Source organism: Danio aesculapii, chromosome 22 (genome assembly GCF_903798145.1).
Source record: "Danio aesculapii chromosome 22, fDanAes4.1, whole genome shotgun sequence".
NCBI classification, from domain to species: Eukaryota; Metazoa; Chordata; class Actinopteri; order Cypriniformes; family Danionidae; genus Danio; species Danio aesculapii.
In genome coordinates this window covers 34,990,128-35,008,012 of record NC_079456.1, presented here as the reverse complement: position 1 = coordinate 35,008,012, position 17,885 = coordinate 34,990,128, and the positions used below count along the sequence as shown (strand labels likewise).

At 39.6% G+C, this 17,885-nt stretch overlaps 1 protein-coding gene across 2 annotated transcripts in view; it reads left to right on the top strand.

Moving 5' to 3' along the window:
- The window catches only part of LOC130216300 (lisH domain-containing protein ARMC9), a 76,979-nt gene extending 67,462 nt beyond the window's left edge, over positions 1-9,517 (top strand). For both annotated transcript variants that reach the window (XM_056448199.1, XM_056448198.1), the window contains 2 exons: positions 2,759-2,940; positions 9,050-9,517. In XM_056448199.1, the coding sequence (XP_056304174.1) occupies positions 2,759-2,940; positions 9,050-9,072 (205 nt within the window). In that variant the 3' untranslated portion in view covers positions 9,073-9,517. The remainder of the gene's footprint in view (positions 1-2,758; positions 2,941-9,049) is intronic.
- Positions 9,518-17,885: the final 8,368 nt, after the last annotated feature.

The following is a 17,885-nucleotide window of genomic DNA, read 5'->3' as shown; positions in this document are numbered from 1 at the left end:
CCGAAAAAATTATTATAAAAAAAAAAAAAGAAATAAAAAACCTAGAGAGAAACCAGGCTCAGTTGGGCACGACCATTTCTCCTATGGCCAAACGTCTTGTGCAGAGCTGCAGTCTAGGTGCCAAAGGCTGGAGAAGCTGCACATCAGCGAGAATCCACCAAATTGTTGAAAAATCAACCATATAAAATGAAACAAACATCCCAAACTGTCATCTGTGGTGTGGCAGATGTGTGTTGCATATCAGCGCTGCTATATCCGATTATGTCATAAAGCCCATAACACGCTTTTTACGTTTCAAGTTTACATGTGTGGTTTCAACAGCCTCCAGTTTCATCTGGAGTGCATCCCAGATCACCTCCTGAAGTGGTGTATATATCAGACTCAAATGTATTTCAAATGTCTAAAATCAAACAAAAAGTGCTCAGGGGTAGCTTAATTAACGTGTCGGTGCTCTTTGGGTAAAGGATTTATCAGAATAAACAGCAAAAGTAAGTCCAAGGCACTCGAAAGATGTGGAAAAAATGTTAAAAAGCCTTTATTGACATGGCTATACCTTAATACTGCACCTTCGCATTTCTGCAAACACTTGCCTTCATCAGAATAACCGGTGTTTCGAATGTCGTTTACACCTGTCCTTATTACTATCAGATAAATATCCAACCATAAAAACACATGACGTGCCCAGATGCTTCTTAAAATGGTTATTTTTTTGTCAGTTCTGATAGCCCAGTGGTTACTGCGCTGACATCATTATATAGGATGTCCCAAGTTCAATTGCCAACCCATGGACCTTTCCTACTGCTATCCACCTCTCTCTCTCTCTCTCTCTCTCTCACTTCATTTCCTGTCATCCTACTTTCCTATCAAGTAAAGACAAAGTAGATCTTTAAGAAAAGGTTAGTTTTCTAAAATGAGACGTCCAACATATTGGATCTTTCAGTAGTTCTTCAGCAACCCTCTGCCCTTCGTCATTGTAAATTGACATTCACTGCTTCAGTCCAGCATCTACATTAGCAGGAGGATAAAACCAGAGTGGACATTTCAGCAAGACGATGATCCAAAACACAGACTCTGCTTTCAGAAAAGAAAAGAAAGCTGCTAGAATGTCCCAGCCAACCACTTGAGTCCAGTACGAAATAACAGCTAAAGATCAGAGTTGATAAACGAGACCCAACAAATGGGATCTTACACATGAAACACTGCTTTTGCAAAGATGAAAACCCAAACATAGACACAAACATTTCCTGAGAGCCTTTCAATGCAAATGTGATTTTGCATTACGCTGTGTTTTGCATTTACTTCGTTGTTTTAGCATATGTTCGTCTGTGTTAACATGCACTTATATGGGAGTTCCTCTGTCCTATATTTTGCTGTTTTGTGAATGGAACAACGTTATAAAAACTTTAGGGTTTGCGTTTCATTTTCTCATTCACTGCACCATTGTGAATAGGCTGCAACTGTAGCTAAAAGCTTTTTTTTACCCACCAAAACATTTAATAATGAGTAATAATAGCTCAGACAGTCGACAAAGATAAAAGTGTTTTGTTCAGATGTATTGACAGTGATTGTGTTTCTGCAATGATTTTGTCTTCATTTCAATCAAATGAACAATAAAAGCATTAACGGCCAATCAGAATCTTAATCACAGCTCTCAAAATGGCAGATGTTAAAGCTAGAGCATTGAACTGAAGAGAACGTTATTTTGCATTTTGTGTAATATTGTCATCGCAGTAACATACTGTAGGTAAAATAAGTATCAAATATGTCACAATTTTACTCAGAAAACATATCTCTAAAGGAGCTGTTGACTTAAAATTCTCACCAGATGTCAGTAACACCCAAAGAAATGCATAAACACAAAGAAACAGTATTGAACACATGAAAAAAGGGAGGATTCAAAAGGCATGGAAAGCCCAGACAGCAGCTGAAATCTCTCAGTAGTTCTTCAGCAACCCTCTACCCTTCCTCAGTGTAAATGTATATCACAACCCAGGCTCATTCTGAAAACGTAGTCCCATGGACGTTTCTGAGACCGCGAAATACATCCCGGAGCACCCGGAGGAAACCCACGCGAACGCAGGGAGAACATGCAAACTCCACACAGAAATGCCAACTGACCCAGCCAAGGCTCGAACCAGCGACCATTTTGCTGTGAGGCGACAGCACTACCTACTGCGCCACTGCGTCGCCCTTACTATAAATTACTACAGTATATTTTCAAGTGGGTGCCTGACAACTGAAAATAAATCTGCTAGCCGCTATCACAGCCTCTGTTACTGATTTATTACTATTTATTTAGGATATGTGTTTTCACATTCTGATTCCAATGCCTGATTATTAAAGTGCTAAAATGACTATCAATGAAATATTTTCTTTGGTAGAGTGTATTTACACTGTGATTATATTATATTGTCATTCTGGCATTATATAATATATATATATATGAGTGGCATAAAATGGTCTTTAAAATGAGAGTAATGTCATTTATTGTGATTTATTTTTGGTGCAATATATCCTACAACAAAAATAGATATCATGACAGGCCTAAATATATTGTGCATTACTACTAATTTTACAAAAGAAAACATCCTTTAATCCTTCCAAAACTGTATCTTGTTTGTAAGTGAATCCTCCTTGTCGTGAAAAACTCCAATGCAAACGTATTGAAATAAGTCTGCTAGTCACTCACAGCAGTTCTGGCTGAAGACACATCCTAAATGTCAACTTAGTGGCATCACTGTCGTTCTCTTCTTTCTAGTGGCCACATGGTGGGCTTTGCGAGCCGGCCAAAGATTCCTCGCACCCCTGACAGTGACGCAGGCAGCACTGGCAGGTCTCGTTTGCCCCCGTTGGCCCCCCAGTTCTCCAACAGTGAGCCCCAGCAGAGCGGCAGCCGGCCCGGATCAGCAGGGGGCTCCAGTGGGCGACCCAGTCAACAGAGTGAGTATCTCACTCATCCTTCCCACATAAACTGATACTCTTAAAGATCCCATGAAGTGCTTTGAAATGTGTATTATTTTTATTAAATGTTTGACGTAATCTTAACTGAAACATGAAGAGAGGGTGGGGCATAGAGTAGCTCCGATGCGCATCTGTATTCACCTGCTTTCTTTTGCTCACACGAACAGTTATCAGTTGTGCTGCTTCTCAGTTCTAAGAGCACATTTGCACACATTTTAACAAACGCTCTTCAACTAAAATTCAATTCTTTAGTGATGAGCCAGCACAGGCAATTTTAAAATTATTTTCAATCAGCCAAAGTGGCTAGTGAGAGTGTCTAATAACCCGCCACAGCTGAAATCTACCCGCATCTGGCAGAGAGGCGGGTGTTAATGTCAAGCCCTGCACAGCGCACAAACGACACTTATTAGAGAAGAGCGATGTGTGACGTAATATACCTTTAAAATTGATACTAAAATGCCATCAAACAATAATTATTGTAAAAAGAGCTTTACAAATAAACTTGAATTGAATTGAATGAAACCTACACACTCCCTATGAACTGGAATCATAATGGAATATCCTGTGGAGTCCACTTCATGTACTGTCCAAATAGAACATGCATCTCAAGTGATGCGGGAAATGTACAACATGTGCAGAGCGGTGGGGCATGAAGACTGGTGTTGAGAAGATCCGCTCGAAACAAAACGTGGGTGTATTTACTGTATCTTATCTACGGGATCAGACGTCAATCCCACCCATGTTTAAAGACTCTCCCTGCGCATCCATTCAGATGTAAATCTAAAGTGTGCTTGACATTTTGCAAGTGCTCACGCCCTTGTTATATACTGTAACTGGCATGTGTACCATATGTTGTGTGCCATCACTGTGGGATATTATGTATAAAGCAAACACGCCATGACAGCTCATTCATTACACTGATTTTACTATGGTTAAAGAGTCCGGTTTGGATTACTGTGTAATTCCTTAACAGGCGCAGAGATGCTCTGAGCTGTGTAAACAGTTTTTTTCATGAGTGATATGTATCAACAGTGGCGTATTTTGTCATGTCTCAGTACTGTCACTTTGGCACACGTTTACACTCGTATTGAAATTAGGCATGTACCACTATAAGATCCTGACTGGATGATAACCTTGGATAAAAAAGTTTTCACAGTATTGTGATTACTACTCTAAAATAAGTTCTTATTAAATGTCTGGGTAACAAAAAACAACTTGTTTTTTTAATATAAAATACAACCACAGATCAGAAAAGGTTAGGACAGAATGGAAAATGCAAATAAAAAAAGAAAGTAGTGATTTCCAAAGTTACTTTGACAAAATATTTGATGTTTTGTCTGGTCAACTTCATTTCATTTGTGAATATACTTTCCTGCCATTCAGACCTGCAACACGGTCCAAAAATAGTTGGGACAGGAGCAGTTTAGGGCTAGTAATGAGGTAATGATGTAATTTGAAACAGGTGAAGTCAACAGGTGATTGTAATTATGATTTGCTACAAAAGAGGCAAGAAAGGTCTAGTCCTTTAGGAGCAAAGATGGGCCGAGGATCACCAGTTTGCCAACAAATACGTGAAAAAATTATTGAAATGTTTAAAAACGATGTTCCTCAAAGAAAGAGAGGAAGACATTTGGATATTTCATCTTCAACAGTGCAGAAAATCATTAAAAGATTCAAGGAATCTGGAGGAATTTCAGTGCGTAAAGGACAAGGGCGCAAGTCTAAGATGAACAACCGTGATCTCTGATCCCTCAGGCGACGCTGCATCAAGAATCCTCATTCCTTTATAAGCGATATCACCACATGGGCTCTGGACTACTTTGGCAAACCTTTGTCAAGTACCACAACATGTAGTTACATCCACAAATGCCAGTTAAAACTGTACTGTGTCCAAAGGAAGCCCTATGTTAACAGTGTCCAGAAGCGCCATCAACTTCTCTGTTTTTTAAACTGTTTTGAAAAACTGTTTTTTAACCAATACCAGCTACCAAAAATTGCTCTTCTGACACTTTGCCTAAATTGTCATTCTATATAATGCCTAGGAATTGTACAGAATGCCTAGGAAAAGTTTGCAAACTCTTTACAATAACTGATATTTCATACTTTGCCTAAAACCATCAGGCATTCTATACATTTCCTAGCCATTTTATATAATACCGGGAATTCACACATTGCCGGTTATATATACAGCTGAAGTCTGAATTATTAGTACTCCTGTATATTTTTCCTCTAATTTCTGTTTAACGGAGAGAAGATTTCTTCAACACATTTCTAATCATAATAGTTTTAATAACTCATCTCTAATAACTGATTTATTTTCTCTTTGCCATGATGACAGTGAATAATATTTGACTCGATATTTTTCAGTATACTATTATTCAGCTTAAGGTGACATTTAAAGGCTTAACTAGGTTAACTAGGCAGGTTAGGGTAATTAGGCAAGTCACTGTAAAACAGTGGTTTGCTCTGTAGACTATCCAAACAAATATTGTTTAAGGCGGCTAATAAGATTGACCTTAAAATGGGTTTAAAAAATGAAAAACTGCTTTTATTTTAGCTGAAATAAAATAAATAAGAGTTTCTCCAGAAGAAAAAATATTATAGGAAATACTGTAAAAAAATAATTGCGATGATAACATCATTTGGGAAAAAGAAAGAAAACAAATTACTTCAACTTTATGAACATGAGTGATGTTTAAAGTACAAATAAAAATGTGGATTTTCAAGAACATTAATGTAATCTCAAACATATAGGATGGTCAGAGGAGATTATATGAGAAAAAATACTATAAATGCAAACATGGAGATATTTGACTTGAGATAAGGGAACACTCTAATGTGTCTTTATTTATTTACTCTCCCTCTTTCAGTCGTTTGTTCTTGTTTGTCTTGGGCCAGATGTCAAGCAGTATGAAGAACAGCTGCAGAACAGCTGAGTGTTTTATGACGGCAACTCATAGTGTCTTGAAGATTGACAAAGGCGTCGTTATATATGCATTAGCGCTCATTCATATTCTGAAAGTACAGTTATGAAGATTACTGTTGCTATAACCCAAATACTATAAGTGAGTGATTATTTTATTATAATCAAACTAGCTTTTCAACTGCCATTTGGACAAAAATGCATGTCCATTCATCCATTTGGCATATATTTTTTATCTAAAGTGATTTAAATGTGTATTCCTCTTGATTATAATTAGATTTCATGACAACCCAATATATATGAATCACTAATTGCCTTCTTAGGACATTCGGAGTCATTGTTACGTGAGGATTTGCATGGCTGCAATGACATTCTGTGTTGTTCCTAGGTCATTGAGTTTTATAGTGTTCTGGGTGGTTGCTGGGGTGTTTGGGTTGTTAGTTGGTTACTGTGGCATTTGGAGGTGATTCATAGAGTGTTCTAGGTGTATTTAGGATGTTTGGTTTGTTGTAAATTGGTTACCAGGGTACTCAGTGTGATTGATTTAGTGTTATTAGGTGCTTGCTGGGGCATTTGGGGTGATTAAAAGAGTATTCTGGGAGTATCTCAGATGTTTGGTTTGTTGTTAGGTGGTTGCTAGGGCAGTTGGGGTGATTAAAAGAGTATTCTGGGAGTATCTCAGATGTTTGGTTTGTTGTTAGGTGGTTGCTAGGGCAGTCGGGGTGATTAATAGAGTGTTCTGGGTGTATCTAGGATGTTTGGTTTTTTGTTAGGTGGTTGCTAGGGCAGTCAGGGTGATTAACAAAGTGTTCTGGGTGTATCTGGGATGTTTGGTTTGTTTTTATGTGGTTGCCATAGCAGTCAGGGTGATTAACAAAGTGTTCTGGGTGTATCTGGGATGTTTGGTTTGTTTTTATGTGGTTGCTAGGGCAGTCAGGGTGATTAATAAAGTGTTCTGGGTGTATCTGGGATGTTTGGCTTGTTATTAGGTGGTTGCTAGGGCAGTCGGGGTGATTAATAAAGTGTTCTGGGTGTATCTGGGATGTTTGGTTTGTTATTAGGTGGTTGCTAGGGCAGTCAGGATGATTAATAAAGTGTTCCAGGTGTATCTGGGATGTTTGGTTTGTTGTCAGATGGTTGCTAGGGCAGTCGGTGTGATTAATAGAGTGTTCTGGGTGTATCTAGGATGTTTGGTTTGTTGTTAGGTGGTTGCTAGGGCAGTCGGGGTGATTAATAGAGTGTTCTGGTTGTATCTAGGATGTTTGTTTTTTTGTTCGGTGGTTGCTAGGGCAGTCGGGGTGATTTAATAAAGTGGTCTGGGTGTATCTAGGATGTTTGGTTTGTTACTAGGTGGTTGCTAGGGCTGTCGGGTGATTAATAGAGTGTTCTGGGTGTACCTAGGATGTTTGGTTTGTTGTTAGGTGGTTGCTAGGGCAGTCAGGTGATTAATAGAGTGTTCTGGGTGTACCTAGGATATTTGGTTGTTGTTAGGTGGTTGCTAGGGCATTCAGGGTAATTGATAGAGTGTTCTGGGTGTATCTAGGATGTTTGGCTTGTTGTTAGTTGGTTACCTGGGCATTTTGGGTGATTAATAGAGTGTTCGACGTTTTTCTGCAGGTGATAATTTGAATAACGTAAACCCAACATATTGATTACATTACAATATCATTTCCTGTTATTTTTTTACAGTATATCCATTAGTTTTTCAGTTTGCATATTACTACAAGTTAAACGGAACGTAGCAATCATAGAAAAAAACTGCAAACATTTTACATCCCAACGTCCCATCTCCAGTCAAAATACTACAGAAAAAGAATTTAAAAAAAAGAATAATAATATTAAACTAAGATCAGGAATAAATAAAGATAGAATAAAATAATAATAAAGAAAGTAGTAATGATAAAAAAAAATAAATGGATAACATGAATAGTTACTGCGTATTTCTACTGTATTCAGTTACAGTCACTATTGTGATCAAATTTACATTCATTCACTGCTTTGTTTGGGCACGTTTACCCTTTAGATGTTCTTTGTTTCTTTTTTCATTCTACATCTCATTTCCTCTCTAACTGCCTCTAATACATGCATTTTTGATCAGGCCATATAAAACACTTTATATCCATCCCGCTGGGGGCTCTGTCTTTCAGACCTGCCTGTCTGAGAAATGAGATGGAATCAGACTGCTTCATATTGTGTTTAGTGGCGACTCCTTCCTGCCCGCTGCACTTCAGCATTACCGTAAAATCAATTATCCACTGTAATGCACACATGGTCAAGCGCCACATCATGTGTACTTCCTGTTAAGTGCCTCACATTTGTATCTTACCAATCGAAACATTACGGAGAGGAAAATGCATCCATCAGTGCGTCTGTTCCGACCACAATCTAATCAGTTAAAACCATTGAAAGAGATGAGCGTTGAGCTAAAAATACATCATGAGCTTCACGAAACCTGCAGGTCAGAGAGTAAGCATATTCAAGTAAATATACTGCATCTGTTATGATAAATAAGGGGGGGGGGGACAATTGAAGTTATCGTTTCTGTCAGCTTTGTGTTTAATTAAAGAATGATTGAACTATTATGGCTCAAAACAAAGTTTTGTGGCAAGTAGCCGTGTAATAAGTGGGAAAAAGTACATCCAGGCACAGAAACGAGAATGGCTGAATGGAGCACACACTAACCTACATATTATTCAGTCTCAATCTCACGACAATTTGTAACTTTTTGATTTAGTGGCTAATTTGTATGAATTCGTACGATCTCATTCGTACAATTTAGTACGATTTGCTTAAAATTGCCTCCTTTTTCCAGGTATAGTTTTTGGAGGAGTTGTTGAACTCGCAGAGCTCACAGTGGACACATGACGTGAATCCATGTTTATTGTGAAGTGAATTTGACACACGAGTGAAGCGAGTAACCTCAAAATGTTCGCGCGTCTATTTACGCGTTAATATAATAGCCATGTCTGGTGTGAACACATCATAACAGGCTACCCCTAAGGCACTGAGTTACTAAGGATTGCTACTGATGCTTTGGGGGCAATTGTATTTATTTCAGTTCAACTAACGATCTCACTGCACACCTTCCAGCCAATCAGAATCAAGAATTGTAACAGGGCATGAATGAAAGGTTACGATATCCCACACCTTGTTTTCACCTTCCAGGCAGCCAGTCGAACAGAAAATGAAAAGCAGGGGAATCTTTCAGCAGGAAAAGCCTGTCGCCAGAGGAGCATCCAGCTTCCTGTAACAGCATCCAGGTTTCTTATCAGGCCTCGGGCCCCCCTGGAAACAAAGCTGAGGATTGTGAGCCGCCGAGAGCCTCTGAAACACAACACACTTCAGCAATAATCACAGCAAAGCACTTGCATTCTCCACAACCTCGACCACCCCTGATTATACACTAGAAGACTGACGCTGTTTCCTAGTAAGTCCATTTGCATGCTGTGTGTCATGATAGTTCATATTCATCTGTAGATTGTTTTGCATGTTTTAAATAGATGGAGGAAACGAACAGCGGCGACTGTCTGATCTACATGATTTCTGTTTAGACCTTCAGATTTAGGTGTGTGTTTTGATGTGTTATGGATTGTGAATATTTTTGTACATTGAATATAATACATTTTTATATTTAAAAAAGCCAAATGTTGTCATGTTACATGCTTTGAACCATCAGACTGTCTTGTTTTGAGAAGTCCTACTGCGTCTCTCCCCTGTCGGCCTGAACATCTGGAGCTCAACAGTGTTCAGATCTCACGTAAACTGCTTGGTAATGCTTTTACTTTGGGTTCATTAATATTTGTTGATCTGTTAGATATATTCAGGCCCAATCCCACTTCTACCCTTTAGCCCTTCCCCTTACCCCTACCCCTCGTTTTGCGCATTCACGTGAAGGGGTAGGGATGCCCCAATTCTCTTTAGCTTGAAGGTGTAGGGCTAAGGGGAAGAAAGCAATACCCCTTCGAACAAAGATTTTTCAGGACCACACTCGAAACCAAGAGGTAAGAAAATTTCCCAGAATACACCAACTACAACGGCAGATAGTTACACCCGGAAGTCAGGAGATCCACAAATTAGTCATTTTTGTCATCATTACAAATTTTTACAACAAACAAGCACATGTTTGAATATATTCATAACCACGTTCGTGTTTTAACGTCATGCTTAAAAAAAAAACGCTAAATTTCGCAATCTATAATCCCTAATAATAACTCCTGTACAGCAGTCCCACACCATTCTGACACTCGATGACACTGGAATACCCTGTCAGTAAAGCCTAGTGGCATGGGAATTACTTATTTACAGTGTCTGCTATAATGGTAATGTTTTTTACATAGATGAATATGGTCACTGTGTTAAATGCACAGTATTACGACCTTATTGCCACATTATATCGTTAAGATAACATAATATATGCCTTCAGTGATTTCCTGAAGATAAATACCAGAAAATAAAGCAACTGGAATAACTACAGCAGTCGCCATCGTCTGATCTCATATGAAGCAAGAGATTGTGATGACATATGATGACATGTGCAGGTGCTGCAGTGCTGTCCCAATTCTTAGGGGTGAATTTTGAAGCCCTTCCCCTTCACACTCGGTTTTAACGACCAAGGGGTAGGGGTAGAAAAATAGAATTGGGATTGGGCCTTAGTGGCCTGTTCGTGTTAAATCTGTCGAGTCATGAAGTTCCTCCAGGCGTGATTTGAATAAATGAAAAGCAGATTTCTTTTGAAGAGATAAAGCTACGAACAATGGCTTGTCTAAATGTATGATCAAGGTCAATTATTAGTTCTGGTGTAATTTTCCGGGAAAATAAAAGACACTTGAAGAGGCGGGTGATCAAAACATGCCCGGCTGATGTACAAAACATGGACCTGAACCATTTTGTGGTGGGATTATTATTATTTTTTTACCCATTTATTCATTTTAATTGGAGAAAAAAATTACACAAATGACATGAAATGAAATACAAATGGAAAACAGAAAAAATGAATAACAGAAAAACACACAGCATTCCCACTGGGTCTTAAAAAGTCTTAAGTTCACTGAAATAATGTGCTGTAGGTCTTCATTCATTTTCCTTCAGCTTAGTACCTTATTTATCAGGGGTCGACACAGCAGAATGAACTGCCAACTATTCCAGCATATGTTTTATGCCCTTCTAGCTGCAACCCAGTACTGGGAAACACCCACACACACACACACACACACACACACACAAAATTTATTGATATGAACCATACATGCACAATATTCTACTTTTTTTTAAAAAGGATAATAATTTATGCAGTCATGCACATTTTTTGACCGCTAATATACCAGTGATTTGATGCTTCGCAAAAGTTGCAGAGACCTTACCGATATCAAGATGCGTTTTTGATGCAGAATTTATTTATACAGTTATTCCTTACGCCGATTAAAAAACTTGAGTAGGCCCATAGGCTACTCTAAATGTAGAACTAAATACATCGATATGCATTGAAATACACGATGAATACTCTTGACACATGAGAATGTAAAGCCTGCAGCTCACAACAATTGTGGAAAGTTATTGCGTATCATATTTAACAAACCGCTTACTGCGAATTTTAACAGCGTAATTTTGCTCAGATGGATAATTGAATATTAATCAGATGATGTCATCACGCTGCTGTGCCGCCAGCCAATCATTGCATTGCTGATCATGATTTTGGGGATCGATAGATCTGTCCTTCAGTTCATCCAGACATTTTAATCGCAAACTTGTTTGAAGAACCAAATTAGCCAGAGATCAGTTATCAAGATGAACAGATCCAGGATCTGCCAAATCCAGCCTGATCTCACGAGAAAACGTAAGTATTTTACGTTTTGTCAGTTTAGTGGCTAATTCGTACGAGTTCAGTCGTACGAAATTGTACGATTTTAAAAAGTAGGCGTGGCACCTAAACCCAACCGTCATTGGGGGATGAGCAAATCGTACTAAATTGTACGAATTAGATCGTAGGAATTCATACGAATTAGCCACTAAATCAAAATGTTACGAATTGCCGTGAGATTGTGTTGAACAAATCATCTTAGATTATTTAAGCGAGGTACGAAGAATGGACCCCTGGATTGAATGAACACAATATTTGATCTCTCTTTTACTTTGTGGAAGAAAAGAGAGAACAAACCATCCCTGCCTGACTTGACTTCTGAGTGTTTTCTGTGCGTGACAGATTTTTCAGACACAAACGCACATATGAAAATGTCAGACTTCAGTGTTCAAACCCTTCAGACGGTCCTCCCTACACAGTGCACTAGCAACCAGATATCACACAGATAGTCACTCTGAACCCTTTATTAACAACTGCAACGCGAGCCCATGGTAATCCCACCATAGCGTTGAGTTTCAAACCAATCCACACTCGCATTCTCTGCACTAAATGTAGTTTGACCCAAGTGACTAATGTGTTTCATTTGGCAGTGCTTTGCTATCTAGCTGCCCATGTAAACTGCACATTTCTGACGACAGCACTGTTGCTCGGGCTTCCCTGGATGGAGCGCTGCAGAAAAACAGCTCTGAAAAACAGGAATGATTGAATCTAACTTCAGCTGCGTCCTGCAATCCTCTCTTCCTTTCGTCCTCTCTCCATATCCTGCTGTATGCCAGCTGTCATGCTCTGTCCATGTGCATCCTGTGCTTCAGGGGGAGTTTTCCTGTCCCCCCCCTCCCCTCCACCTGATATTGGACCAAATTTGTCCCTCTTTTTCTGTCCCCCAAACAACATCTCCTCTGGCACCAGTTCTTGGCAGATGTGTGTGTCCTACAGATTATGTCCTCCAATCTGACCTGTGGCCTTCTGGGAATGAGAAAGTCCAAAGGAAAACATCAAAAAGCAAGCTACGAGTCGGTTTGGATGGATGAACTTGTGCTCATCTCAGCAGATCACAGAGCAAGGCTGCAGAGTTAACCCATCAGGACATGTCCAGTTAGCTAAAGCAGCGGCACTCAATCCTGGTCCTCCCTCCCTCTTCCATGTTTTTGTTCCATTTGAGTGTAAGTGCCCTGTGAAGTGGACATCACATGGTATTCTGCCATGACTCCACTTTAAAAGTTTGTTCAATTCAAAGGGGCCTTAACTAATATGTACTTGTATATGTCACTGAAATGAATCATTTGTTATAGTGTACTTGTTTTGTAAATACATGTTTTTGCATTGTACTTTACTAAATACCTGCGAGTAATTACATCTATAGTTTTAATTTAATTTCTATAGTCATAATTTATTTAATAAGATCTTTTAATAACAATGTGGTCCATCTCTTACATGCAGAGGAGGGTAGAGTGTCCAAAATCTTTACTCAAGTAAAAGTACAAGTAGTTGTGGAAATTTTTACTCAAGTAAATGTAAAAGTAAAGATCTTAAGTTACTCGAGCAAGAGTAAAAATGTATCAGATGTAAAAATTTGTATCTAATGAAAAAATTAGTAAATAGTTACTAGTTACTTTTCATTAAATTTTATGTATATGTATATATATATATATATATATATATATATATATATATATATATATATATATATATATATATATTTATGGTAATTAGGCAAGTTATTGTGTAACGATGGTTTGTTCTGTAGACCAGTGTTTCCCAACCCTGTTCCTGAAGGCACACCAACAGTACACATTTTCAATCTCTCCCTAATCAAACACACCTGAATCAACTCATCAGAAGATTAGAAGAGACTCCAAAACCTGAAGTTAATGGGTCAGATAAGGGAGACATCCAAAATATGTACTGTAGGTGTGCCTCCAGGAACAGGGTTGATTATCATCAGCTCAAGAAGTTCGTTATTTCAAATATAGACGCACGGCGAGCGATCGCGAGAAAGCAAATCCGCTTGCACTTTAGACGGCCTTGTAAACAACTACGGGGCACAGGGCAGATTCTGCTCTTCTTGGCTTTGTGGCTGTTCATCAAGACCACGAAAAGGTTTGTTTGAGCTCGGGTCGACCATGGCTCGTTGTTATATGTACATATTATTAAGGTGTAATGTCTCGGCTGTATATTTAAAACATGGCACTTCCTTTGTTTTCATTCTCCTGCTTGTGTACGTGCTGTAGACGTATCTCTGTAAACCAATAGCGTACAGCTGCACAACTAGCTCCGCCTTTTGGTACCCTTTTGTGGTGCTAGGTACCCTTCCGAAAAGCTACCCAAAAAGTGGTACGGTACGGTTCGCTTTTTGGTACCTTTTGACAGTGGAAACAGCCACAAATGCATACCGAAGCGTACCGTACCACTCAGTAGAGTGCATACTTTTATACTCTTTAAATAGAACACGCTTCTTTCAAACTGGAGTCAGAGCAGAATATCCTGTCATGTCCACTTCACAGGGCACTTGTGGTTGAATGGAACAAACCTCTGAAGAGAAATTTAGAGAATCCCAAGAATCACCAAGCAACACCCTAGCAACTACATAGCAATGTGATGAAAACCACTCCCAATAGGTTATAGGTTATCAATCATCAAGCAATATCCTGGCAAGACCTCCAGTCACTTTATGGTCCTAAATACCGTAAACTAAAGCCGTGGACTGAAGTTCCACTGGAATTCAAACTTGAGCGTCAAGTTACGCTTGTTGCTGTTTTCAAACGTTCAAGGTGAACTCTGACCTGCGAAATCACCACACATGATTGCATGAGACCAACATAAAATATGATCTCTCTGTACAGAGATTTCAAATATAGAGCAATCGCTCGCTTTATCAAGGTCTAATCCTCTTGTATAATTCCGCTCCTTATTACAGTGCCTTAAGGCACAATTTCACATGCTCAAACTCTAGTGTGACCATGGCTTAAAGCAGGGATGGACAACCATCTTTTAGAAAAGTCTTGTCATTGATCCCAGCTGTAAGAGCAATAAATAATACCTCGACTTCTAGTTGATCATTTGTAAAAGTGTCAGAAGGTGGATTTTCCTGATGAACTGCATCCCAATCATCACAATACTGCAGAAGACCTACTGGAACCCACATGGACCCAAGATTCTCATAGAAATCAGTCAAGTTTGGTGAAGGAAAAATCATGGTTTGGGGTTACATTCAGTGTGGGGGGCGTGCGAGAGATCTGCAGAGTGGATAATCAACATCAACAGCCTGAGGTATCAAGACATTTGTGCTGCCCATTGCATTACAAACCACAGGAGAGGGCAATTTCTTCAGCAGGATAACACTCCTTCTCATACTTCAGCCTCCACATTAAAGCTCCTGAAAGCAAAGAAGGTCAAGGTGCTCCAGGATTGGCCAGCCCAGTCACCAGACATGAACATTATTGAGCATGTCTGGGGTAAGATGAAGGAGGAGGCATTGCAGATGAATCCAAAGAGTCTTGATGAACTCTGGGAGTCCTGCAAGAAGGCTTTCTTTGCCATTCCAGATGACTTTATTAATCAGTGATTTGAGTCATTGCAGAGATGTATGGATGCAGTCCTCCAAGCTCATGATGGAGTCAGACACAATATTCATTCTGTTTCCACTGCAGCATGACCACATATTCTATACTGGACATTATTTCTGTTCAGTGACAAGACTTTTGTCTAAGCAAAGTCAGACCTTACTGTCTTAATTAAATAATTAGAAATCAAGGCATGATCATATTTTATTGTGGTAAAATAAGCGTAATCTAGAGGCCTTTGCCTTTCTGATACCAAATGATCAACTAGAAGTCAAGTAGTTATTTTCTGTTCCTAAAACTTCGATAGGCGACAAGACTTTTGTCAGGTAGTGTGTATTCAGTGAGTCCCAGAGACATCAATTATATATTTAATTTGTCCTTCTAGCAGAAACTGTCCCTCGTGCTCTTGCCTCATGTCCACAGGGGAGCAGCTCTCTGGACATGTTTTTAGGACTCAAGCTGAGCTGTTTTGAGCTCTGCATGATGGAGTGACCAAACATCTGAATCCTCAGCTGTGTTGAACCTTACATTTGCAGCTTTTCTGCAGGTCTTGGCAGCGTGTCAGATCTGTGGACAAATGCTACAACAACAGAGCAACTCAATCCCAGTTCAACTTCAAATATCTATTAACCTCAGAAAAAAGGCAATGCTTTATATTATCTGCACAGTATGGATGATTTATTAAGCATTAGCAAATAGTTTAGCATTTGTCAAGCATTAACTCTACATTAATAGATTAGAATTACAGCTACGTATGCTGTATTATTGGCTTATAATTGCATCTATAATGTACTTAATGATTGTATTTTCATACTTTGTTAATGATTATTTGTTTACTGCTGAATTAAGTATTGCATTATTTACAAACCAGTTGTTTACGAGTACTTGGTGGGTTTTAGGATAATTCAGAATGAGTAAGTAAACGATTAATAAACTATTCAAGTGAACATTTATACATCTTATTATTCAGACATATAGTAATAGTTACTCTGGATGTTAATAAATGCCTTATTAACACAACTTTATACCGTTTTGTGACTTAATCTAAAGTGAGTCTATAATAAATGACCAATATAACAACATGATAAAACATTTCAATGTTATCAACCCAGGCTCATTCTGAAAACGTACCTCTATATACACTTCTGGAGGCCGTGAAATACGTCCCAGGAGGTACGTATTTTTGCAGTTTTTGTATACGCGAATCCATGAGAGGCCGCTGTGTATGTTTTTTCAGATAGGTCGTCCTGGAGGCATCCAAAAGAGATGCCCGAGCCACCTCACCTGACTTCTCTCGATATGGAGGTGCAGCGGCTCTACTCCGAGCTCCTCACCCTGTCTATAAGCTGTTTTTGTATACGCAAATCCACGAGAGGCCGCTGTGTATGTTTTTTCAGATCTCAAATTTCTCTTGCGAGTGCCATTCGCACCTGCTGTTCTCGCATAAATCCATCAGATGCCGATATTGACTGACAGACTGACTGACTGACCGACCAACCGACTGACCCACCCTCCTCCTTCCCTAAACCCCACCAATTTTATCGATTGACCTTCGCACCCACTTCTCTAAACCCAACAAACAATTTTCTAGAACAATCCAGAAAAAAGCCCTCGTCTTGATTTTTTTTACCACGTTCTCAGGTTTTACCAAATTCTCACCCTGTTATTTACTTGTTTATTTTATTTTGGATTCTGTTTTTGTCTTACCTGCTTTCTGGAACTGTTCTTCGTGGTAAATCTGAAAACGGGATAAAAATCAGACGAGGGCTTTTCTTTTTCTGAATTGTTCTTGAAAATTGTTGGTTGGGTTTAGGGAAGCTCAACAGGTCAGTCGATTGGTCGGTCAGTCAACATCGGCCTCTGGTGGATTTATGGTGGACAAGAACAGCAAGCGCGAATGGCACTCGCAAGAGAAATTTGAGATCTGAAAAAACATACACAGCGGCCTCTCGTGGATTCACGTATACAAAAACACCTTATAGATAGGGTGAGGAGCTCTGTCAGCCGGGAGGAGCTCGGAGTAGAGCCGCTGCTCCTCCATATCGAGAGAAGTCAGCTGAGGTGGCTCGGGCATCTCTTTTGGGTGCCTCCAGGACACCTACCTAGGGAGGTGTTCAGAGGCATGTCCCATCGGGAGGAGGCCTCGGGGTAGACCCAGGACACGCTAAACGGACTATGTCTCTCGGCTGGTCTGGGAACAACTCGGGATCCCCCCGGAGGGGCTGGAGGAAGTGTCTGGGGAGAGGGAAATCTGGAGTTCTCTCCTAAGATTGCTGCCCCCGTGACCCAGCCCCGGATAAGCGGATGAATATGATGATAATGATGATGTATCAGAGTTACAGCAATGTTTTGTCAGCTTGTCGTCCTCTGAGAAAATGGTTGATGGTCGCCTAGCAACCTACGTAAACTACCCCCACCCACCCTTCCCTCGCAAAAGCAACCAGTCCCACTGGTCTGCTGTATAATTGTCAAGCGTTGACCTGTCCGTAGTGACAGAAAAGTTGAGGACCACTGCTTTAAGGTCACAAAATGGCGTGAAGAGTTAAGAAAGCATTTATTAAAATGTGTGACACTGTATGGC